Source organism: Sminthopsis crassicaudata, chromosome 2, assembly GCF_048593235.1.
Source record: "Sminthopsis crassicaudata isolate SCR6 chromosome 2, ASM4859323v1, whole genome shotgun sequence".
Lineage (NCBI taxonomy): Eukaryota > Metazoa > Chordata > Mammalia > Dasyuromorphia > Dasyuridae > Sminthopsis > Sminthopsis crassicaudata.
Genome location: NC_133618.1, coordinates 316,537,612 through 316,564,676, shown reverse-complemented (window position 1 = coordinate 316,564,676; position 27,065 = coordinate 316,537,612). Strand labels below are relative to the sequence as shown.

Sequence of the window (27,065 nt, the reverse complement as noted above, 5' to 3'; positions counted from 1 at the left end):
TAGGGAGTGGGGGAAGAGAGAGCAATCAGTGAAGAGAGAAAAGTGAAGATTCAAATATAACTGCTTAACTGTTCACCAGTTAAAACTTTCTTTTGAACAGGGAAGGGAGAGAGACCAACTCAAAATAAAACCACATAATAACGAACCTTTGTTTTGCTTGTATTTGAATATGAGAATGGAAAATGGGGGAAATAAAAAGTTTAAGCTAATAATTCTAAAAAAATATTTTAATAAAGAAAGAAAATACAGTTTAAAATATTTATATTATTTTTAAAGCAGCAACATGGCATAATGAATAATGGACTTATGCTGGAGTCAAAAAAAAAAAAACACAACAGGATTCAGATTCTGCCTGTTCAAGTCTTTAATTTCTCAACTCCCCCAAACATCTTTGAGAAGAAAGTTACAGAGGATTTGACAATCTGTATCAGTAAAGAACACACACACACACACACACACACACACACACACACACACACACACCATTTTCTACAATAGGAGATCTCCACATAGACAAAATCATAAATCCAGAACCTTAACTCTCCCAAAAACATGTATTAGAAAAACTAAAGCAAGCCCCTCACTTTAAGAACATTCGTTGATTTTTTTCACATTTCTAAGGTACCATTTGCAAATTACCTGCTACACTATCCAAAACCAATCCTCCCCAAAGAGTTAATTAATTGCAGTGAATTTTGGCTTCCTTCTTTCCAGAACATGCATGCTCATTTAATATTCTCAAGTCACAAGAAAACATATATGTATGAAATTGTTAATGCCAGCTCCCAACCAAAGTGTAATCAAATTAAAGCAAATACATATCACACACAGCTGGAAAGGAACAGAGGGGAGAAAATGAGAGCTTATTAAAATGCTATAAAACGAAATGGTACATAATCTGGTGTAATCAAAGTTAGTAACAAGAAAGAGAAGATTGACAAGAAATAAAGGACTAAGTTTTCCACAATGTTTAAGCCTGCACCACGCTCACTGAAATTCCTCCTCACCCAAAATGCAGGAGCTTCGTAGTACAACTGAGAATTTTTGCAGGAGCCATGGTAGAAGGAAGATGAAAACAACCTGGCCTAGATTTCTTTGGCACTAAAACACCTTTCCCCGATGAGCTGCAGGCATTACCAGCTACACCACCACAACAACAATGATGAGAGATGAAAAGAAGATACTATGTCCAGTTGTCCAGGAACAGTAATCTAAGTTCTTTTGAAAGCCGGCCAAAAAGATGTCAGCTATTTAACTATTTAAATACTGGATATTTTGCTTGAAAGTAGGTTAGATGAAATTGAACATCGTGTAGTTATAGTGAGCAAGTTTGGTCCCAGAGTAGAAATGAGAGACTATATCTCCCTCCTTTCTTTGCAGAGGTAGGGGACTATGGAAATGAAATATTACATTTACTATTGATGTATTGGTTGGTTTTACTAAATTGACTTTTTTTTTCTTTTTTTTTTTTAAATCTTTGTTACAAGAGATAGCCCTCTGGGTGTAACAGTTGAAATTTGAAATAACGAAGGAAACAAAGATTGAAGATTCTGAGCATATTGATTTATTAGGCAATTCATTCCAATTGCATAACAAATTGAAACAGATCTCTTCAGTGTGGCACTGAAGTCCAAATATAGGGGGAGACAGATCTCTATGTATTAAAAGAAAATAATTAATAGGTTATCAATCAGAATACAAGATTAGGTAATCTGATTTCTAACTGGAGGAAAAGTGATGGATTTTCCAAGTTGGAAAGGGGAAAAGAGTGAATTTTAGTCAGTTGGGAGAGGATCAGTGGGTTTTGAATTTCCTTCTCCAGAATTGGGAGACGCTAATTTCATTTTACAAAATAATTGCTGATTTAGGCCATTTATTTTCCCATGAATGATTTGCAAAAAAGCAAGATGGAAGATAATACTTGTGATAGCACAAAACAAAATCAGTATTCATGAAATGGAATCTGATTGGTTCTCTTGATCCTCACAATAAAGTTACACCATTTTGTAACCAGCCTTCAATCTATTTTGTCAAGATAGGGACAAAGGAAGAAAGAAAGAAAAAGTGGTGTTTTTAAAAATCAATAAAAATAAGGGAAAAAATAGGTTAGTTCACAATTGAACATAAAAAGTAGCAAAAAGAACACTGATCCCGGAATCATGAGATCTGGATTCGAATCCTACCTCACACACTAGCTGTGTAATTCTCAAAAAAGTCATTTAACCTCTGAGTCTCAGTTTCCTTTTCTGTAAAATAGGGATGGTGAGATTTGTACTCCTTATCCCAGAGAGGATTTAAGGCATGTATTTTGTAAACCTTAAATTGCTTTAAAAATATACCTACAGAAATATTAGTGACTAACAGAAAAGGCACAGGATTAGAAGTTAAAAGACCTGGATTCTAGACCTGGTTACATATCTTAAAGGCAAATGACTTTGTCTTTATAGATATTTTCATATATGTGTGTAAGTATGGGGAGAGAGAGACACAGAGACACAGAGACAGAAAGAGACAGAGAGACAGAGACAAAGATAGAGGGAGGGAGGGAGGGAGACAAAGAGACAGAGAGGGAGAGACTTCTATAATATGAGTGAGATGGATTAATTAATCTCAAAAGATCTCTCCAAGTTTAGGTATAAATTTGTGGGTTTTATACCTATGATTTGATGATTTCATTAGTTATGACAGCCTAGGGTACTATGTTTTCATTCAAAACAAAACCCCTTCGGGATGGAAAAGAGGATAGGGGGTAGGGAAGGAATGAAGAAAGATTTCCAGTAAGCATTCCCCTGCAATGTTGATAATGCACTTCCACAGAACAATCCAAAAGCAGAGGAAGCAGAAAATGAATTTGCTTAAAGTAAAAAATAAAATTGTAAAGTGCTTATAGATTATGAATTTGATCTTGTCTAAACATAACCCCATTATTTTACGCTTGGGGAATCCAAAACCTACAGAGATCTAGTGACTTTTCACAGACTACTTGATGACATAGTCAAGATTAAGTCAAATCAACAGCATTTGTTAAGCACCTACTATGTTTCAGGAAGGCAGACAGAAGGCACAGGGATAGAGCACTGGACTTGGAATCAGGAGGAGTCATCCTCAAATGTGTCCCCAGACACTTACTAGCTGTATGAACCTGGGCAAGTCACGTAACCCTGTTTGCTTCAATTTCCTTGTCTGTAAAATGAGCTGGAAAAGGAAATTACACCAATATCTTTGACAAAAAAAACTCCAAATGGGATCACAAAGAATTTGACACAAGTAAATAGCAATAACAACAACAACAATGTGCCTGGCACTATGCACTTAATTTCTCAACTCCCCCAGGCATCTTTGAGACTAAAGTTACAGAGGATTTGACAATCTCATAAGTAAACTCAAAACACACACACACACACACACACACACACACACACACACACACACACACACACAAGTTTCTACAATAGGAAATCTCCATATAGACAAAATCATAAAGCCAAAACTTCACTTCCCCAAAAAAATGTATTAAAAAACTATTAAGCGCTGAGGATACAAAGAAAATTAACATGGTGCTTGCCCTCAAGGAAATCATAGTCTAATGGGAAAGACAACATGCAAACAATTCAAGTCATTATGTACTATTAAGATATTTACAAGATAAATGGGAAATAATTTCAGGGGGAAGGCCCTAGAATTAAGGTGGAATCAGAAAAAGATTCTTGCAGAAGGTGTGACTTTAGATGAAACTTAAAGGAATCTAGAAAAGCCAAGAGGAAGAGATTAAGAGGGAGAGAATGCCAGGCATAAGAGATAGTCAGAGAAAATATCAATTGGGAGATGGGGCATCTTACACAAGAAACCCAAGGCCAGTGCATTGAAGAATATATCTAGGAGAGTAAGGGAAAGATAAGAAGGAGCCATGTTATAAAGGGCTTTTTAAAGGCAAACAAAAAATTTATATTTGATTGTTGAGATAAGAGGGAGCCCTTGGAGTTTATTAAATATGGGAATGGTCAAAATGACATTTTGGAAAAATCCCCTTGATAGTAGAGTGAAGGATTTGCAATGCAATGTTGCTTCCAGCATACTCTAGTAGCACAAGTTATGTAGTTGTGTCTCGCAATAAATGGAAGAAAAAACCCAAACAAAATATCATTTCTAGTGAAAAGTTTAATGTTTTGGCTTTACATGTTGTTCAGTTGTTTCAGTCCTGTCTCTTTATGATCCCATTTGGGGTTTCCTTGGCAAAGATACTGGAGTGATTTGCCATTTCTTTCTCATTTTACAGATGAGGAAACGGAGGTAAATAGGTTTAAGTGATTTGCCCAGGGTCACACAGCTAAGTGTCTGAGGCTAAATTTAATGAAGAATATGAATCATAAATCCAGAACTTTCTCTCCCCCCAAAAAAGTATTTTAAAAACTATTAAGTAAAGAAATTTTAAATGATCCTTGTCCTCAAGAAAATCAGTCTATTGGGAAAGACAACTCAAGTAATTTATGTCCAGTTAAAATATTTACAGAATAAATTGGAAATAATTTCAGGGGGAAGAATTAAGAGGGATCAGAAAAGGCTTCTTGCAGAAAACAGGATTTTAGATGAGACTTGAAGGAATCTAGAGAAGCCAAAAGACAGAGATAAGGAGGGGGAGAATGCCAGGCATGGGAGATAGACAGAGAAAATGTCCATTTGGGAGATGGGGCATCGTGTACAAGGAACCCAAGGCTAGTACATTGAAGAATATATCTAGGGAAGTAAGGCAAAAAGATAAGACTCAGCATTTTGTCCACTGCACCACCAATATGTCCAAGGGTTTTAAGTACTTTTCATTTTAAAAACACACATTATTAGTGACAAATGTAACAAAGGGGGAGAAAAAAAACCTATATTTTTTCATGTCATCTTTGTGAATAATACTTCAAATAAATAAATAGTAGAGATTTTCTATAAGCTATGAGCCTATTAAAAATTGGAAATGACTGCAACAATCTGACATCCAGCTCTCCAGTCTATTGATACCTCCAGGGAATTCTCTTGATAAACAGGCCAAACTGAAGAAGATTCCAAAATAAAAATTTGAAGTCTCTTTCATATTAATGACAGCAGAAGTACTTTAGGCCTTATTAGTAAACCTGAATACTGTGTCTAAATAAGGCAATTAGCCAAAACTTTCATTGAGTTAGTGGCTTTCCCTTAAAGAAAAAAGATAAACATCTTTTCCTCACCTGTGGAAAACAATTTAAACCAAGAAAAATCTGTTCCCAACATGATAGTTCTACCACAGTAAATATACTTCTACATGATAAAATTGATGTGACATCTGCATAGAAGTTTCAGGGACTTTAGGAAACCAGTAAAATGACTCTTTACATAGCAAAGGGATGGGATGCCACAAGCGAGGTCAGATATGGATCACTAGCATCTATCAGCTTTCTGTCCATCCCCATTCAAACAAAAGAGGCTAGGTTACCTAGGAATGATAGATGGCTTGAGTTTAAAAAAGCTGACACCCATCAAAATGAAATACTCTCATCAAGGACCAACTTCAGGCTACTCAAGGTTTCGATCAGAAAACAAGAGAGGCCAGAAAAAAATTGCTGAGCTCTCCCTAGGTCTTAAGAAGAGACAGAACAAGAGGGAAAAAAGGCTGTTGGTAAAGAGCAGTTTTTCAGTGACCCTGATCAGTCCAACCTTCACTCCCTGGTTACAATGAACTTTAAGAATCTAAAAGAATTCATTATTGTTGCACTGAAAGTGAGGCAGAAAGATTTCACAGCTTTGAGAATGGGTTTTTCACTTAGAAATGATCAACAAGAGCTCTCCAAATGCCTAATGAGGATTGATTGTGATATAACATGGATTCTAAAACAGCAAAAATGGCTCAGAAATTAAAGAAATTATTCTAAATCTAGACCCAACAACTCCTAGAATGTTATTTTTTAAGTCTACCATATACCCTCCTGCTCCTGCTGTCCTTGTTGTTCTTCTTCAGGCACGTCTGACCCTTCATGACTCTAGTTGGGGTTTTCTTGACAGAGTGCTTTCCCATTCCTTTTCCAGCTCATTTTACAAATGGAGAAACTGAGTTAAAGTGGGTGAAGTGACTGGCCCAGGGTCACACAATAAGTAAGTATATGAAATTAGATCCAGCACTCTGTGCACTGTGGTGCCACCTAGGTGCCTCTTGCTCCTAGAATCACAGAAAAAGTTGGATGGGACCTTAGAACTGGCATTTTCCAATCTCATCATTTGATGGAAGAGGAAACCAAGACTCAAAAGGGTCATGTATTTTAGTTAGTGCCTAACATTCTTTTTTGGTCAGAAATAATACATCCTCCAGTTTTTCAGCTAGAAAATGAATTGTGTTTTTTAAATTTTCATTATCCCTTATATCTAATTTGTCATTAGGACTCCATTTGAACATGTGGAAATAATTGGTCTTTGAAGATGGATCTTCCATCACCAAGGACAAACTCTAATATGTATGGCTCCTCTCACTCAAGGGTCAACCTCTACTTCTGGATGAAGAATGAACAGAACAAACTTTCCTATAAGGTCATTAGATAGTGAGTGTCAAGGCTGGGATTTATCTGAGGACACTAGCAGCCAGGTAGCAAGATAGGTGGATTGCCAGGCCTGCAGTCTCATTTTTCTGAGTTCAAATCTTGCCTCAGACATTTACTTAATTAACTTTCACGAAAGATCATAAAAGTCGGATCACATCATCTTACTCCTCAAAAATCTTCAGATGGTGGTGGTGGTGCAGTGGATAGAGCACCAGCCCTAAAGTCAGGAGGACCTGAATTGTTCAAATCCACCCTCAGACTCTTCACACTTCCTAGTTGTATGATCCTGGGCAAGTCACTTAACCCCAATTGCCTCAGCAACAAAAAAAAATCTTCAGATGGCTTCCAAAAAAGGAAACAAAATTCATAGTTTGGCATTCAAGGCTCTCTATGAACTAGCTCAAACCTACCTTTATAAGCTTCTCTGATGTTCCTCCCCTTCATAAATTCTATCATCACTATACCAAACATACAACTTTCTCCATACTCTTTTGACTTTCCTCATCCTGTTCCTATATCCAAAATGCCATTCCTCCTCCCATCATCATCTGCCAGCATCCTACTCATCCCTGAAAGATAAGTTCAAATGTCACCTCTTTTGTAAAATTTTCCTTGATTTCCATAGCTGAAAAAAATCCCATTTTTATCTGGGATTTCTATGCTCTTATTTTTTTAATCTTGCATTATATTTACCTTCTATATACTAGTCTAATTACCCATACTAAACTGAAGGCACAGATAAGGTCTCAGTTATCTGTGCATCTCCTCCAAACCTTTACATACAACTAGAAGTTGACCAATTAATGAATAGTTGATGAATGAATGAATCCATTTCCATTCTAGCTAGCTATATAGCTGCTCACCATGATTCCTCAGCTCCTTAAAACCAAAAAAGCTAGATTGTCTTTCTTCATCACTCCACCTGAGCAATTTTAGATCACGTTGGGGCCAAATAGGACATTTTCCTGAAGCTTTTTCCCCTTTCTGGGATGCCTTTCTTCTTTTCCTTTCATGTTATTAAACCCTGATCACTTTCTCCATGAAGCTTTTCCCAGCTATACCAACCCACATTAATCTCTTCCTTCTCTGTATCCTCATCACATTTAATTAGTATCTCACTGTTTAGTGATTAATCATTCTCACATTCTTTCATTTGTTTTAGTACTGTCCTCTCTTTCCCCCCCCAACACCAAATAAATTGAAATAATGAATTATTTCCTATTTAGCAATCTGAAAGTGAAATGATAGACTGCTTCAGTAGATGGAAAATTCCCACTCATTAGTGGCCTTCAAGTAAAAACTAGATGACTATTTACTGGAATTGTTATGGAGAAGAACTTCTTAACCTGGGACATAGTAAACTCTTTAAAACTTAGATTGATTGCTCAATTTCAAGTGTAATTGGTTTCCATTACACTTATGTATCTTATGTATTTAAAACATTATTCTGAAAAGGAGTCCATAAGTTCCCCTATATTGCCAAAAGAGTCCCCAACACAGTCAAAAATGTTTTTTTTAAAAAAGAACTCCTTTTGTAGAGGAAAGTCTTCGTCAGAATGAGTTTACTTTCTTGGTCTCTGAGCTCACTCCCAACTCTGAAATTCCTTGATTGTTTCTTCTATGCTCACTTATCACCTAGTATATAGGTAGACACATTCAAATACCTGTTGATTGAGTGGCTGATTGAAATGCAGTGTCATGCTATTTAATGCACTTATTCAAATGTCATCTCTGACTAAGGTCCTACTCTATTCATCATGCAAAAAGGCTCTAGATTTCTCAAAAGCTATGCTAATGGAAAACAAATTTTGGGAGATGCTACTAAGCTAGAAACACTTTGAGTATTGGTCTGGTGACAGGCTATGACAAATTGAGCTTCTCAAACTGAAGACTGACCAATGTCACTCCCCTATTTAATAGTCTCCAGAGGCTCCCTTTTCAGTTTTCAATCATGACCAACTTCTTATGACTCCATTTAGGGTTTTCTTAGCAAAAATACTGTAGTGGTTTGACATTTCCTTCCCAAATAGGGTCATAAAGAGTTCAATACAACTAAAAAATAATAATAAACAACAAAATCTCCAAGTCATTTTACAAATGAAGAAACTGAGGTAAATAGAGTTAAGTGACTTTCCCAGGATCACACAGCTAGTAAGTGTCTGAGGCCAAATTGAAACTCAGGAAAATGAGTCTTTGTAACTTCAGCACTCTATCCAGAGGGCAACCTGCTGCCCAGCTCCCTTTTATCACACACAATGTTTTAGTTGACTTTTAAAGCCCCTTTGTTGCTCTCCAGTATCCTTATACCTTACTCCTTTCCATATACTTTATGATCCAATGATACTGATCTCCTTCATGATTCCTATACATGACACCCCATGCATTTTTATCTTTTAGGCTTGGAACTCTCTCCTTCTTCAGATCCATGTTTTTTCTTCCTTTAGGTCTCAGTTGAGGTCTCATTTTTCCCAATCCTTTCTAACCTTAGTGCCTTCCATGTGAGATTATCTCCAACTTATTCTATATATACCATATCTGTATATAATTATTTGTATTTTGTCTCTCCTATTAGTCTGTGAGTTCCTTGAAGGCAGGAATTGGATGGGGGTGGGGAACAAAGCAGAATGTTATTGTTTTTGCCTTTCTTTGTATCAACAACTCAACACAGTCCCTGTCACATAATAAGTATTTAATAAATGCTTCTTGACTTGACTATCATCCTAAACCAACTTAATTACATTGAGGGAGGCCAAAACATTGATCATTTTGAAGTGATGAGTCACAATCACTTATGAATCTATCTCCTAACATCCTAGAAATGTTTTGATCTGCTTGGGTTTATGGAGTACTTTGAGCAGATAAAATCACAGGTCCTTTGAAGTGTCAAAGCATCCTAGATGAGAAATGCTCAGCACACTAATTTGACTCCATTCCTGATAACATGTGAAGAGGTAGCATGCCAAAGAGTCATTCTACCATATCCAAAATAACATCACTCAGAAAACTTATTTTCATATCCTCAGAAGTGACCCTGATCTCACCAAAAGCAAAATTCATTCTGCTTATAACATGGCATGGGGTTAAAATTCACAAAAATACCACTGAATCTTCGAACATCCCTAAGATTCTCTGAACTGCATCTCAGGGACACTTTTTATTCCCCTGTCTCTATCAAAAATGCCATTTGACCTTTTAAGAGTTCCAAGGATCCTTTCAAATAGGCTCCCAAATAGATGACTTAGAGGTATTTCCTTGCTGAAACCTGAAGGGCAGTGGTGAAGATGGCCTCTTAATATCCTTTCTAATCGTATGAACAATCCTAAAGGACTTATTTAGATGTCTATATTAAGCACTTAATCCTATGAAAAAACTTATTTTAGGTACATGCTAACCTAATGGCACTGATATTTCAGCAGACCAATTTCATCCAATTCCCCACAAAAGAATAAAAACTCCTTGAAGGTATGAGCTATTTCTTTCTTTTTTACATGTGTCTTTATTTCCCCTAGGTATAGCAAAGGGACTGGCACAGAACATAACAAAGAAGAGGTAGTGAATAAATGTTTGTTGAATTTAAATTCACAAAACCCCTCTGTTAGCACAAGTTTAGGTCCCTGTCAAAAGAAATATCTAGAAAAAAAAACAATATTATCCTTCAAGCATGTGGGTTTCTCTGGGCAGGTCTCATAGCCTTCATATTACCACACATGTGCCACCCAAGAGATCAAAAAGTCAAGTTGTAAACATAACTTAAAATGAAAACAATGAAAAATTATGCAGGAGTCCTAAATGATGGTCTGCTTACTGAATACTAAGTGGTTTGGTTTCTTAAAAAAAAAAAAAAAAAAAAACCTGTTATCTATTTTGATATCTAGACTGTTTCAATAAATACAATCTCCAGCTTCTAACTGAGGGAAGACTTTTCAGGGACTTATTAGACAAAGCTGCATAAATAAGATGGAATTTTTATTGAATCTTGCCATGATTTCTGAGCTGATCCATCATTTAGCCAATTCCCCATTTGATAGATGGGAGAATGAGTTAAATGACTTATCCAAGTTAAGGTCTGACTACCTTTACAGCACTGTGTTCAATTCTGGGGAATACAATTTAGAAAGTATGTTAATAAGCTGGAAAAGTAACCAAAGGAAGATGATTAAAATGATGAAGGACCCCAAGACCTTGCCATATGAACATCAGTTAAATGAACTAGAAATGCTTAACCTGAGGAAGAAATTAAGAAGGACATGATAGCCATCTTCAAGTATTCCAAGGGCTGTTATGTGAACAATGAAATCATTTTCTTCTGCTTGGCCTTCAAATGCAAAACCAATAAGTGGTTTTCACCACAAGAGGTGAATACCATGAAGAGAAAAGTTTCACCTCCATATGTAGGAATATTTCTTAACAAACAAGGCTATCCCAAAATGGAATAGGTGACAACCAAAGGTAATAAGTTTTCCCTAATAAGAAATATTTAAGCAAAGGATGGATGAGCATTTGTCAGGATGTTGTAGAAAAGATTCTTCTTACTATAAAAATTAAACTGAAAGATTCAAACTCTGAGAGTCTGTGATTCTTTCTTGACCTTCTAGACTGAAAATTCCATTAAGCTCCATGAACTAAATCTTATTTAAACTTTTTAATCTCTCTCAGAGCTTAACATGATGAGACTTTGAGCATAGTATTCTTGTTTTTCAGTCATGTCTGACTCTTTATGACCCCATTTAGGATTGTTATGGCAAAGAAACTGCCATTTTCTTCTCTAATTCATTTTACAGATGAGGAAACTGAGATAGAGCTAACTCACTTCCCCAAGATCACACAGCTAGTAATTGCCTGAAGCTAGATTTGAACTCAGGAAAATGAGACTTCCTGACACCAAGGCCAACACTGAGGTACTCTAATGCCCCTTTTGAACATAGTAGGTGCTTCATAAATATTTCCCACATAGAGGAATGCCAAGTGGGCTTTAGGCTGGAGAGGAGCTTCACAGCACATATATGAATAATATATTTGTCTATACCAAAGACCTCCAACACCCCATAAACTCATTACAATCCACAAAAGGTGCTTGATCTAAATGCCAAAACTGGATTGCTCATAAAATGTGCCTTTTCAACATGACCTAAACAAGATCTCCAAGAGTTAAATTCATGTTAAACAAGCAATATCAGAAGATGATCTCCACTCTGAAGCATTCAGTCTCTTTATAGGTACTGTTAGCCAAGTAACTCCATGCTAGTTTATTTCTTCTTGTGGAAGTGACTAAGAGGACCAAGCTCATGTCCTGTTGGCAAATTTGAAGTTTTTGATGGTGACCTACTTCTGTTGGAGACCAGGGAAGCTAATAAGATCAATGGGAATTGAGAGACTACCTTATGGTTCAACCTCCCCTCACATATGCCTGCTGTGAAGGGACTTGCAGAGCCTTCCTAGCTTTGAGCCTTCTTCCTTTTTGACAAATTTGCTTAAAATCAGAATCAGAAGCTAAAGAAATGTAATGATTTTCATTAAGCCATCTTCCTTGGACACTAAACTGAACAAAGGACACAATGTCTCAGTAAAACTGCCACAAGACCAATAATCACCATAATTTCAATGATTTCTGAGATTCCAGATAGTCCTAATAGACACCCAGGAGATCTGCCTCTATTCTTACATTCCTTGAAACATAATATAATTAAAAAAAAAAGAAAAGAAAAAAGGCACCGACAAAAGGATCACTAAGAGGCAAGCTGACACCAAATTAAAATTCTCTAGCAGAAAGGAATGAAAGAAGCAGGTGTATGCTTTGGATTAAAGTCAATTCATAGAAAATGGAAGAGGACCAATATACCAATCTTGGTCTAAATACTTAAATCTGGTCTGCTAGTTCTCATATACTGGAAAAACCAACAATGGATTGAGAAATCTTTGGGATTTACTTGGATTTTACTGGCAAAGCCCCTAAAAATGAAAAGATTTTTGAATATTGTTTTCAAGTCTATGATTCTGCTCTCAGACACACTACTTTTCTTTTTGCTTCTCATAGAGCATTTTGTTCAACACTTTTGCTTATCAAGTATTTTATATTATATTTCTCTTTTTATATACCTGTAAACTACATGAAATTAGATACTATAACTTTACTTAACTGAATATTTTTTTCAAAGCTGAGAATAGTTCTCTTTACAATAAATCCTTAACAAATGACATGATCAGAGAATGGCAGCCTCATAACCAGAAAGTTCTGTGTTCAAGAACTACCTCTGACATATCCTGGATGAGTGATCCTCCTCAAGTCCCTTTCAGAACCCCAGACAACTTTCTAAGACTGTATCTTGTACAGCAGGTACCAAATCACCCTAGGAAAGAGAATTTCCTCACCGGGAGTTCTTCACATCAATTAAACTACACATCCAGTATAGATAGATAGATAAGTAGATAGATAGATGAACAAATAAATGAATGAATGGGTGGGTGGATGAATGAATGAATGAATGAATGAAAAATTTTAATCAACATTATATGATTTAAAATCATCTTTTGAGTTCCCTCTTCTTTGGAGGACACTATGCACAAGGATTTAGAAATGGTAACTCCCTTCCAGCCCTGTCATCTAATGGCTCAGTGATCTTAACTCCATAGTTTTACTTCTCTGTTCTTCCTTTTCTCAAACTATGAAACAGGCAGAGAATAATTTGCCCCATTTCAGAGTCATTACCCCATAATTAAATCAAGCATTATTTCATTTAATTTTAAAGTATGGTATGAATATAAAATCTTTAGATAAATACAAAATACTGGGATATTGTTTTAAAACCTTTTAGAACCATTTAGAAGAGGTAAATGATGCTAGAAATTTGAACTACTCTATTCCAAATACTAAATTTCTGAATGTCTAATGGATGAAAAAAGGAAATTTATTTTTGTGAATTTCATATTGTAACCAAGTTTTAGATCACAGAATTTCACATCTGAGGAAATAACTGTAGTTCACATTTCTTTAATGTTTTATGGTTTGACAAAGCACATTCCTAACAAGAATATTATAAGGTAAATAGTGTGTGTATTAATATCTCCTCTGTTCAGATGAGAAAAGTAAAGATTAAAATTGGTGTGACCAATTAATAGTAACTCAGCTATTATGTCTGATCTGGCCCTTAGAAACAGTCTTTTTCCTTGAGCCAAAGATATAGAGATTAGAAGGACCTACTGAGTCCAACTTTCTCATTTTACAGATGAGAAAACTTGGATGAAGAGATTTTAAGTAGCTTGCTCAGAGCCACAGTTACTTAGTATCTGAAACAGAATTTGAACCCAGATCCGCCTGATATAAGTCTAGCACTTGGTCTATGACACCATATAGCACTTCACCTGCTTTATTTTTTAATTGAAGAAGCATGCCAAGAAAATTAAAAAGACTTGCAAAAGGTCACACAGCCAACTGAAGGCAGAGAACCAGGAATCAAGTCCAGGTACACTTTCTCCCAAACCAGTGCTCACTCCACCCTTACCAGCCTAAGCCTTGATTAATGGGCATCCTACAGCCACAATGTGAAAAGAAAACAAGAAAACCTAAGCGTCACAGAGCTTAATCAGATAATTTTACAATTATGCAGTCATGGGAAAACTTAATAAAAAGACATAAATACACATAATAACCATGACAACGAGATAGTAACTCTTCCCTTTTGTTTAATAATTATGGTTAACTACAGCAAACAAAAACTCATCATTGCAAATTAATTTTTTTCTAGCCTCCCTTGAAAATCCTTTTTCATTTATAAGTGTGGTTGGCTAATAAGTACAGTGATGGGTAGCTGTTGTTGGGGCTTTTTTCTTAAGTGGTTTGCATAAAAACTTAATTTTCTGATGTGGAGTTGAAGAATATTACTACTAGAGAAATTAAAACACTAGTATTCTTCAATAAGCACCCAATGGACACTCTAAAGGATGTTAATATATTATGTCAAGGGTTATAATGATGCAAAATTCTGAACTCACCATAACTCACACTAAAAATGAAAAAAGTAAACTACTCAAGACATACTTCAGGATAACATTATTTTTCCTTCTTCTCTGTTTCCTCCCCCCTCAACCTTATCTAAACATAATGCCTGCTACGTAATAAGCATTTAATACATAAATGTTCATTGATGGTCTGGAAAGAGAAACCTCCTCAGGTCTGGGTACCACATTTATGGTCTGGAATGCATCTAAAGGAGAATGCCATGATAGTTTTGGGTAACTCAAAAGTATACAATAGCATTAGCAGTTGACAAAAACCAGTCATGTCAAGTCTGGACAAATAAATTCCTCTTACCTGAAATCCTCTCTCTTTTCCCACATTCCCTATTTTTATTGATGACATCACCATTCTCCCAGTCATCCAGGTTTATGGCACCAGAGACATATTTGATTCTTCCCTCTATCTTAGCCTACATAACCAATCAATTAGTAATTGTGTTGTTTTATTTTCCTAACAACTCCAAAATCTACTTCTTTTTTTAAAAATTCAATTAAGATTTAAGGTAGAACTCTTTTTTGTCTAGACCAGGGGTATCAAACTCAGGCTGCTAGCAAAAAGCTGCCCCAAATGGAATAGAACTAGATTAAAATGCAATTGATAAATGCTTAACAAAATAAATAAAAGTACAATACAATGTTGATCATGTTAATCTGTGCTTTTCTAAGACAATATGTGACCCATAAAGATCTGTCTCTATTTGTGTTTGACATCACTGATCTAGACAAATAGACCTTTCATTGGTCTTCCTTCATCAGTCTGTCCCTTCTACTATTCATCCTTCACACTGTTGCCTAAATAATCTCCCTAATAGGCTACTCTTCTCAAAACCTTTAGTGGTACCCAATTACCAGGCAAAAAAAAAAATTATAAACTTCTGATTGTACCATTCAAGACCCTCTAAAATCTGTCTTCAAATTGTCTTTCCAGTTTCCTGTCACAATAAAGAAGGGCCTATGTTGAAACACCAACTTGCCACTTACATTCTATAAGATCTTAATCTAAGTGTGTGCTAAACAGCTCACAATGACTCATGGGAGTTGATTGTTAGATTTTTGATAAATTTTCCATATGAGCATTTATACCTTGAAATCAGCAAACATATATACCAGGACTTGAATTATTGTTTTCTGCTTTTCCAGACTTAAGAAACATAAAAGCATATTGCATATGATTACATATACATACAGATTAATTTGTTAAACATATACCAGCACCCTCCTGCCTTCCCCCTCTGTGGACCTCAGTTTCCTCATCTGGAAAATTATGGGATTGAACTAGACCTCTAAGATCCCATCCTGCACTAAATCTATGATTATGACTATTTCCCTTCACACATTCTGTATTCTACAAAACTAGACAACTCTCTGTCATCTCTTCTCTTATCTTATCCTTTCTCAACGCCATATTTTTGCTCATGCTCTTCCCATGTCAGAAATGAACTCCTACTTACCCTCATCTCCCTTGTTGGAAACTCCCTTCATCCCAAGTTCATCTCAGGGGCAACCTTCAGGAAACCTTCACTAAACCTCCCTTTTCCAGACATCCTTCAGGTCAAAGTGATCTCTCCCCTCTCAAAGTTCTCATTAGCATTTTGTCTGGACTTTTTGGAACTTATCTCACTCTCCTTTATACATTAATCATGTTCATAGTCTCCCTATTAGCCTGTAATCTCCTTGAAAAACAAGGTTAGTATTGTGCCTATCTCTGTATCTCCAGTGTTCAGTACAATTCCTTGTGCAAAGGAGATACTAAATAAGAAGTTTGATCATTTGAATTGTTAATTTTTTTTAAAAAACAGAAAAGTGCTATTATCATTTTTACCTATTTGAATAGCTGTGTCTTGGAAGAGGGCTTAGCATTATTCTGCTTGCCCGAGGGTATGGAGTCTGATAGGTATAGGTTACAAGCAGACAAATTTCAGCTCAGTGACAAAGAACTTCTTAACAATTAGAACTGTACAACATAATGGGCTCTCTGGATAGGTAATGAGATCCTAATTAACTGAAATATTTAAATTCTATGGCTGAAGGAGAGAGAGAGAACTTAGAACTAAAACTAAAAATTAAATTAAATTTTAAATAATAAAAAAATGCTGTTGTTGGGTGACCACTCACTGAGAATAGTGTAAAAAGATAAATGCTTCAGGTAAGATTTGGACTAGCTGATACCTTAAGTCTTTACCAACTCAGAGATTTTATTAAGATTTTCACAATAATATGAAAAGCATCTAGCTATTCAATTGGTTGACATGTACTTACTATCTCATAACCTGTGTAATTTATGTGTTTTTATTTCCCACAGGGAGAAAAGAATTAGGAAGTAATTAGAAAAGTTAGTCTCTACTTGAAGAGCTAGCTAACATCAACTTATTGTATGGGTTTGGGAAAGTCACATGACCTCTCTGTGCCCCAGTCTTCTCATCACATAGGGATATCAATCTATCACAAAAGGGTCCCACATGAGGATAAAATGAAAGGGGGGAGATGAAAGTTTCATTATTTTATTTCATTACAAAATAAGCTCTATGAACACTGGCTGACTGTGAGCCTCGGTTGGACCTCCATGATTGTGTTTCTGAGTCTTGTTTCATATGGACAAGACCTAGAAGCTGACCTCATATAAGACTAATATCACTTTTTTTTTCATCATTAATTCTACTGAGCTATGGAGGGATAGATATTGACAGTACAGTGTTCTGTGATCTTTGTTTCTAAGAAAAACAAGCGTGGACCCAAAGAGAGAACTCATAAAAGAAGATCAGAATGTAAAGGAGACAAAGAGGGAAATTGGGGATTGTAAGACCTCTTGCAAGGAGAGAAAACAATGAGAAAAAGGCATGGGAGGATAGAGAGGCAGACAAGGTACAGAAGTCAATATCTTTGCAGTGATAGCTAGCCTCCAGCACATGGCCCCACACTCATCAATATCTCTTCTCAGGACAGGTTATCTGGGGAATTTATGCTCTCTAATAATTACCTTTCAGAGGGTTCCACTTATCTTACATTGGGAATCTGCCAGTAACCAGACCTACAGGGCTCTGGCTAATTCCTTCAGTACCACCATGCCTTTCCAGCCCTCCTCCCCCCTTACTTACTGACTGATAAACTTTCATCTTGGTATTCCAGTTAAGGGTGAGGAGGGAGGTATTTATGGGGGAGGGAGAAGCCAATCCACCTTCTAAAGAATTTTTCAAAAGCCTCAATGGGAGCTGATATAGGTAGATTGCTCTCAAGGTCAATCACATTATAACCGTTCCTAAAGTTCAGGCACAAAGAGCCAGGTGAGGTATTGCTCACAGTTGAAGACTGGGGAGGGGAAAATGGAAGAAACAGTTATCTTTAGCTAAAGACTAAATGGATTCATTTCAAAGCTTTGTTTTATTTTTTTAACTATTGTCTTCAGATTCAGTAAGATTTATTAACTGTTCCATGAAGCCACCCTAACCTCTCTTTCCTCTCAAACAAGAGTTCTCAAACTGGGGTTTACAGGATTTTATGGACTTGAACGGGAAAAAATGATACCTTTATATTCAGTAATCTTTGGTTTCTTTTGTAACCCTATGTATTTTATTTTATAAATTTAAAAATATGATTCTGAAAAGGAGTCCCATAAGCTTCACAAGATTACCAAAAGGGATCACGACATATAAAAGGTTAGAAATCCTTTTCCAAATTCATAGAATGCAAGGACTGAGAGACCATTTGATGCATCCCTTTCATTTCACATATGAAGAAACTAATATCCAAAGAGTTTCCTCATCTTTAAAATGGAATTAAACTAAATGATCTCTAAAATCTCTTTTAGCTCTAAATCAATGATCCTAAGCAATTTAGGCAAAATTATGAAGTATTAAGTGGTAAAACTAGAATACAAACTCTAGTCTTCTGACTTCAAGTTGAAAAAAATATTTCTTTCTTGAATCAATAAGTAATTATTGGATCAGGACCAATATTTCCCCTTTTACTATTTCCTCATCCAGAAATCAACCAGTGTAGGAAATCTCTCTCAAAGAATTACCCAGACTACACATCTAATCAAAAACAGTGAGTGAAATTCTAATTTTGGGCTGATGGATGGATTCCTGTTCATTGTGTTTAATCAGACAGGTCTGGAAAATGTAGATTTTCCATTTTGTCAGTCAGGTGATATGGAAATTTGCAAGGTTTTTTAACCAAGACTTGGATGATACAAGTCTCATGCCCCAAGACCTTCTTTGTAATATATCTGCCATTATAATATCCATTCTCTCATTAATTGTTAACTAATCAGAGTTGATTGCCATTGTCAGAAACACCCTCTCTTTCAAAGGCACATAAACTGTGAAACTACCACCACGAAGGGTCTTTAGCAGTTCAGAGTGCCACTGAGCTCTTTTTATTAATAAATACGCTAGTTTTATTTATGAAATTATTGAATTATCCAGAAATTATGCTTCTTGGATATTTTAAATGTCACAAAATCTTCTTTCTTTCCATAACATCATAACATATATGAAAGTCAGCAAGACCCAGAGTCAAACCTTCATCTTGTTTGACTATTCTTCTGAGCCTCCATTTCCACATCCATAAAATGAGGGTAGTAATTTGAGTTATATGGAGTTACTGGGGGAAAGCCCTTTAGAAACCTTAAAAAGCTGTAGAAAGCAGAGCTGTGATTATTCCTTTGCTTTTTAATTCATTGTCACCATTCCACTTTCTTCTAATAGGCTAGTCTTGGAACAGTGGTTAAAAGAGGTCCCTTTCCCATGTAGAAGAGTTATTTATAATAAAGAATGTAATGCAAAATGCACTTTAACACCATTCAAACAGCAAGGGACCAGAAGCATCTGTCTCTTTTTCTTATTAAGTAAATTATTTTTTTACCACCATGCTGAACCTATCCCCACCCACAACTGTTCCTCTCCCATCTTTTACTTCCTTTTGGCAACATTTTACCTTATGCTCAAGTAATCCTTATTAACTTGTTCTCCCTCTCATCTCTTTCCCTTTTCCTCTCTGTTCCAACAATTTCTTTCCTATTCACTAGAATAGCAATGAGTCAATAGACTTTTTAACACTCCTGGAAACTGAGGAAAGATGCAAAACCAACAGCAATTTGTGCACTTACAGCTATAACAAAATCATAAGATCTTAGAATTAAAAAGCATCTTTAAGTTCATTTAGTCCAATTTCACAATAAAAAGAGCAATTCCTTCCACTTTTGTCAAAAAGAGGTTATTCCTACAGGGTCAATGGCTTCCTCTTATAACTAGTGAACTTCAGGGGGTTTAACAGGACCAAACTTTTGGGTTCAATCTCTGTACTGACCAATTAGCTTTGTTTTGTTCCATGGCCAGACTTCATATTTCTAACTTTAATAAGCCTCTTTGAAAATACATGCCACAGATTATAGTTGACAGGTGACATAAGGTACTTGTGTTTCAGCATCAGACAAAAATATTACTAATGTAATGAGGGCCATCCTGTGGAGCACATTCAGTTTCTCTTCTAGGTTCTGACCTTGTGGTGATACAGAACTGAAAGCCTGTGGTGTCTTATTATGACATGTTAAGCCCAAAGTGTCCCTTGGTCCTATTCCTACTCTGTGGATAATCACAGAGAGATGAAATGCTCTATCCATTAAAAGAGGAAATAGCTTCCGAGTCTATATATTTGCTTCAACTCTCCCTTATGGCAAATAATGTGAATTTTCTCTAAACTCTCTTTAATGGGAGTGAGAAAACAATATGAGCTTTCTTCCTACCTCACCACTGTTCCCATAATGAACATGGACTCAACTACTCTACTTTCACGGTCTTGGCTTCTTTTTCCACTCTGTGTTCTTTCCTCAATCAGTATTAGAACATGAGCTTTAAGACTGGGACATGACTTCATGAGACCAAAACTCAAACTCGAATAATTAGTGATGAAGTAGAGGAAGCCATCCATAAGACAATTGGCTCAAATTTTACCATTTTATCAAAAGACAAATATCAAGAGTTGTTTGTACTAAGCAGAAAAGAAGTGAAATATAAAATGTAAAACACCCATCATCAATTCTCCCAAATTGCTTTATGTTCTTGTGAAGTTTAAGCCTTCTAAGAGAATATAACTGTAGTTAAAAATTTAATTTCTAACTCCTGTTTTAATGTTATTATCAACACATGTTTTTGAAAATCTTTCAGCATTTTTTCATGTATAGGAAATAAAGATCTATCCTATACATATCCACATTGTACATTTGAGTACCCATTTACTCTTCACCTTAGAGAGGTCCTAGACATGAGCCAGAGCAACTAAGTGGCACAGTGGATAGAGCACCATGCTTGGAGTTAGAAAGACTAATTTTTCCTGAGTTTAAATCTGGATTCAGACACTTGCAAGCCATATGACCCTGGGAAAGTCACTTAACCATATTTGCCTCAGTTTTCTCATCTATAAAATGAGCTGGAAAAGGAAATCACAAAACACTCCAGTATTTTAGCCAGGAAAAAAAACCTCAAATATAGTCATAAAGAGTCAGACACAACTGAAAATAACTGAACAAGAAGACATGAACCAAAACTTAAGCTTCCAGTAATTTTCACAAAGACTTTGAAGTAAGGGTTTAATAAGATAGAGATATCTACACAAAAAAAAAAGGAAGTCAAGGTCTACTCTTATTAAAGGCTAAGCTTTCCCAGCACTAAATCTGATCAATAAAGGAATAGGCACAGTACCCCAGTTCTTATGGGCCTAGCATAAGTGTTAGATTAACTTACATGCATTATTCTATTTCTCTCCTACTTGGCTGTAAGAGTACTAGATGTCTGATTTATTGTTGTAGTTTTTCCCCTAGAAGATAGCATAATGACTGTACTGCATATGTAAATGTTTGATCAATGAATTAAAAAGTGCAGGGGTCAATAATGCTTTTTATATATTAATAATAAATCATTATAGGGCTTTGAGAAGGATAAAGGGTGATAAGAAGAGGAAACCCATAGAACATAAATTTATTGTTTTCTCTTTTTTAAACATTTATTTATTTTTGTTCAATTTTCTTTTATTTATAACTCTTACTCCCTCCCTCACCTATTGATCGAGTAGACAAGAAATACAAAACTCATCACAAATTTAAATTCATGCAAAATAAATTTCCGCATTAGCCATATGCAGAAGAAAGGAAGAAGAAAGTAGAAAAGAGAGAATGAAAGAAAAAGGGAAAGAAAGAAAGAATGAATGAAATTAAAAAGGAAGGAAGGGAGGAAGGGAAGGAAGGAAGGAAGGAAGGAAGGAAGGAAGGAAGGAAGGAAGGAAGGAAGGAAGGAAGGAAGGAAGGAAGGAAGGAAGGAAGGAAGGAAGGAAGGAAGGAAGAAAGGAAGGAAGGAAGGAAGGAAGGAAGGAAGGAAGGAAGGAAGGAAGGAAGGAAGGAAGGAAGGAAGGAAGAAAGGAAGGAAGGAAGGAAGGAAGGAAGGAAGGAAGGAAGGAAGGAAGGAAGGAAGGAAGGAAGGAAGGAAGGAAGGAAGGAAGAAAGGAAGGAAGGAAGGAAGGAAGGAAGGAAGGAAGGAAGGAAGGAAGGAAGGAAGGAAGGAAGGAAAGAAAAGTTTCTGTCTATACTCTGAAGGCCTCAGATCTCTGTCTGGAGTTGTATAGTATTCTTCATCATGAGTCTTGAAATTGTAGTAAGTCATTGTGTTGATCAGAATTAGTAAATCTTTTATAATTATCTTTTCAACATTACTTTTTCTATGTAAATTGTTCTTGTCCTGCTCATTTCACTTTACATCACTTTATACAAATTTTTATACAAGTCTTCCCAAGTTTTTTTTCCAAAATCATCCCTTTCATCATTTCTTTCAAGCACAATAGGATTCCATTAAATTCATATACCACAACTTGTTCAGTCATTCTCCAGCTGATGGGCATTCCTCCAATTCCTCCAGTTTCTTATATTTTTTTTGCCACCCACAAAAAAAAAAAAAAAAAAAAAAAAAAAAAAAAAAAGAGCTGCTATCAATATGTTTGCACATATGGGTCTTTTTCCTTTTCCTTTAATGTCTCTGGACAATATTGCTGGGACAAATAATATACACAGTTTAATAGATTTTTAGGCATTGTTCCAAATTGTTTTCCAGAATACAATGCATTAATGTACTTATTTTCCACATTTCCTCCAGCATTTGTAGAGTTTTTTTTCCCTTTTCCATCATTTTAACCAATCTGATAGGTGTAAGGTTATTTTTATTTGCATTTCCTTATTAATGATTTAGATCATTTGCCCCCACAAGATTTGATAATTTTTATTATTTATTATTTTCTCTGAAAAATACCTATTCATATCCCTTGATCAATTGTCAATTGAGGAATGGCCCTTATTCTTATAAATCTGGCTTAGTTCCCTATATATTTGAGAAATGAGACTTTAACAGAAAAATTTCCTACAAAGATTTTTCCTGGTTTCCTGCTTTTAGTTTTAGTTTCATTGATTTTGTTTGTTTAAAAAAAAAACCCTTTAAAGGTTTATGAAATTTAAATTAATCCATTTTAACCTCCTATAAACTTCTCTTTTCCTGATTTGGTCACAAATTCTTCCCCTATCCACAGATCTGACACATGCTCTATCAGTTTACTTATGGTATTTTTATGTCTAATGCTTATGATACTCTCTCTATAAATCAAATAGGTATATGGTGTGAGATAATTAGTCTACTTCTAGTTTCTGACAGAATACTTTCTAGTATTTTTCTAATGATTTCTGTTAAATAGTGAATTCTTGCCCCAGTAGCTAGTTTGGGCTTATCGGAAACTACATTACTATACTAATTTGCTTATGGTAGGTACCTAATCTATTCTATTGTACAACCACTTTATTTCTTACCCAATACCAAAATGTTTTGTTGATTATAGCTTTTAGTATAATTTGAGATCTGATACTTCTAATTTCCCTTACCATTTTTATTGATTCCCTTAATATTTTTATAACAACTTTGTAAAAGTAGATGTTCTTTTTATCCTCATTTTACAGATGAAGAAACTGAGATAGAGATTAGGTGATTAGTCCAAAATTCCACAGTAAGAGGCTAAAACTGTATTTAATCTCAGGTTTTCCTAAGTCTAGATTCAATGCTCTATTCCCAGCACCACCTAGATGATATTTGTAAAGCACTTTGAAATCTTCAGAATGCTATATAAAAACAGATTAGTTTATTTACTTATTTATTTATTTGTTTGTTTGTTTGTTTCTGAAGCAATTAGGTTCAAGTGACTTGTCCTGTGTCAGATAGCCAGGAAGTGTCAAGGGTCTGAGACCAATTTTGAACTTAGGTCCTCCTGACTTCAAGGCTAGTGCCCTATCCACTGCACCACCTAGCTGCCCCAATACTAATTACTTTTATTTATGCTAACAATAAAATAGTAACTAGAACTTAAATAGTGACTTCTACTATGTGACTAACATAGACACTATGTTAAGTATTTTACAAAGATCTCATTTGATCTACACAACAGTCCTGTGATATAGATTTTTTTATTTTACCCATTTTACAGTTGATGAAATCGATATAAACAATAATCAATAGACTGACAATAATTGAGAATCAGATAGCCAGTAAGCATCTGCACATTTAAACTCAGATCCGCCTGCCTCCAGACCTAGGAGTCTATTCATTGCACCACCTAATTGCTCTTAATTTTTTACACATGAAAAAACTGAAGGTCAGATAGATACTTTAACTGTGTGAACCTGGGCAAGTCCAAGGAAAGGGACAGGGACAGGGACAGGGAAGGAGAGGGAAAGGGAAAAGGAAAGGAGAAAGAGAGGGAAAGGGAGAAGGGAAAGGAAAAGGAGGGGGAGGGGAGAGGGAGAGAGAAGGAGAGGAGGAGGGGAAGAGGGGAGGAGGAGAAGAAGGAGAAGGAGGAAGAAAAGGAGGAGGAGGGGGAGGAGGAGGAGAAGGAGGAAGAAAAGGAGGAGGAGGAGGAGGAGGAGGAAGGGGAGGGAGGGGAGGGAGGGAGAGGAAAACGGAGAGGGGAAGTAGAAGGGGGGGAAGGGAGAAGGAGACAGAGAGAGACAGAAACAGAGACAGAGAGACAGAAAAAAGACAGAGAGGCAGAGATAGAAAAAGACAGAGAGGCAGAGACAGAAACAGAGAAACTGAGCACTGAGCCCAGGAGAAGTTAGGTTACTAGCCAGAAGGCATATAGGTAAATGAATGACCACATCAGTATTTGAACCCACTTCCTCTGACTCTCAGTCCAGAATTCTTTCCACTGGTCATTGTCAAATATTGCATCTCTTTTTTAACAAATCATGCCCCTATATTTAAGACCATCAGTAAGCATAATATGTAATGGAAATAAACTGGAACCTTTCCCAATAAGATCAGGAGTGAAACAAGGTTGCCCACTATCACCATTACTATTCAATATTGTATTAGAAATGCTAGCCTCAGCAATAAGAGTAGAGAAAGAGATTAAAGGAATAAGAGTAGGTAATGAGGAAATCAAACTGTCATTCTTTGCAGATGATATGATGGTATACTTAGAAAACCACAGAGATTCTAATAAAAAGTTATTAGAAATAATTCACAACTTTAGCAAAGTTGCTGGGTACAAAATAAATCCACATAAATTCTCAGCATTTTTAAACATCACCAATAAATTGCAACAGCAAGAGATACAAAGAGAAATTTCATTCCAAACAAATGTCGAGAGCATAAAATATTTGGGAATCCATCTACCAAAGAAAAGTCAGGAATTATATGAACAAAATTACAAGGCACTTGCCACAAAAATAAAGTCAGATTTAAATAATTGGAAAGACATTCAGTGATCTTGGATAGGCCGAGCAAATATAATAAAGATGACAATACCCAAACTAATCTATTTATTTAGTGCTATACCAATCAGACTCCCAAGAAACTATTTTAGTGACCTAGAAAAAATAACAACAAAGTTCATATGGAAGAATAAAAGGTCAAGAATTTCAAGGGAACTAATGAAAAAAAAGTCAGATGAAGGTGGTCTAGGTATACCTGATCTAAAGCTATATTATATAGCAGCAGTCACCAAAACCATTTGGTATTGGCTAAGAAATAGACCGGTCAATCAGTGGGACAGATTAGGTACAAAGGACAAAAAAGGGTACATCTATAGCAATCTAGTCTTTGACAAACCCAAAGATACCAACATTAGGGATAAAAATGCATTATTTGAAAAAAACTGTTGGGAAAACTGGAAATTAGTATGGCAGAAATTAGATATGGATCCACACTTAACACCATATACCAAGATAAGATCAAAATGGGTCCATGATTTAGGCATAAAGAATGAGATCATAAATAGATTAGAGGAACAGAGAATAGTCTACCTCTCAGACCTGTGGAGGAGGAAGGAATTTATGACTAGAGAAGAACTAGAGATCATTATTGATCACAAAATAGAAGATTTTGATTACATCAAACTAAAAAGTTTCTGTACAAACAATACTAATGCAAACAAGATTAGAAGGGAAGTAACAAATTGGGAAAATATTTTTACAGTTAAAGGTTCTGATAAAGGTCGCATTTCCAAAAAAAATAGATAATTGATCCTAATTTATAAGAAATCAAACCATTCTCCAATTGATAAATGGTCAAAGGATATGAACAGACAATTCTCAGATAATGAAATTGAAACTATATCCACTCATATGAAAGAGTGTTCCAAATCCCTACTGATCAGAGAAATCCAAATTAAGAAAACTCTGAGATATCATTACACACCTGTCAGATTGGCTAAGATGACAGGAACAAATAATGATGAATGTTGGAGGGGATGTGGGAAAACTGGGACACTAATACATTGTTGGTGGAGTTGTGAAAGAATCCAGCCATTCTGGAGAGCAATTTGGAACTATGCCCAACAAGTTATCAAACTGTGCATACCCTTTGATCCAGCAGTGCTATTACTGGGCTTATATCCCAAAGAAATACTAAAGAGAGGAAAGGGACCTGTGTGTGCCAAAATGTTTGTAGCAGCTCTTTTCGTAGGGGCTAGAAACTGGAAGATGAATTGATGTCCATCAATTGGAGAATGGTTGGGTAAATTATGGTATATGAAGGCTATGGAATATTATTGCTCTGTAAGAAATGACCAGCAGGATGAATTCAGAAAGGCTTGGAGAGACTTGCATGAACTGATGCTGAGTGAAATGAGCAGAACCAGAAGATCACTATACACTTGAACAACAATACTGTGTGAAGATGTATTCTGATGGAAGTGGATATCTTCAACATAAAGAAGATCCAACTCACTTCCAGCTGATCAATGATGGACAGAAACAACTACACCCAGAGAAGGAACACTGGGAAGTGAATGTGAAATATTAGCACTATCTATCAACCAGGTTACTTATATCTTCAGAATCCAATACTTAACATGCATCAAGAAAATTGGATTTACACACATATATTATATCTAGGTTATACTGTAACACATGTAAAATGTATGGGATTGCCTGTCATCTAGGGGAGGAAGTAGAGGGAGGGAGGGGAAAATCTG

General features: G+C 35.8%; 1 protein-coding gene across 8 annotated transcripts in view; it reads right to left on the bottom strand.

The window, feature by feature from the left end:
• The window catches only part of DPF3 (double PHD fingers 3), a 397,766-nt gene that overhangs the window by 237,828 nt on the left and 132,873 nt on the right, over positions 1–27,065 (bottom strand). For 2 of the 8 annotated variants that reach the window (XM_074290118.1, XM_074290120.1), the window contains exon 1: positions 1,008–1,153. The exons of the other annotated variants lie outside the window; for them this stretch is intronic. In XM_074290118.1, coding sequence (XP_074146219.1) covers positions 1,008–1,057 — 50 coding nt within the window. In that variant the 5' untranslated portion in view covers positions 1,058–1,153. Of the gene's footprint in view, positions 1–1,007; positions 1,154–27,065 lie in introns of those variants that run through there. 8 annotated transcript variants of the gene reach the window in all.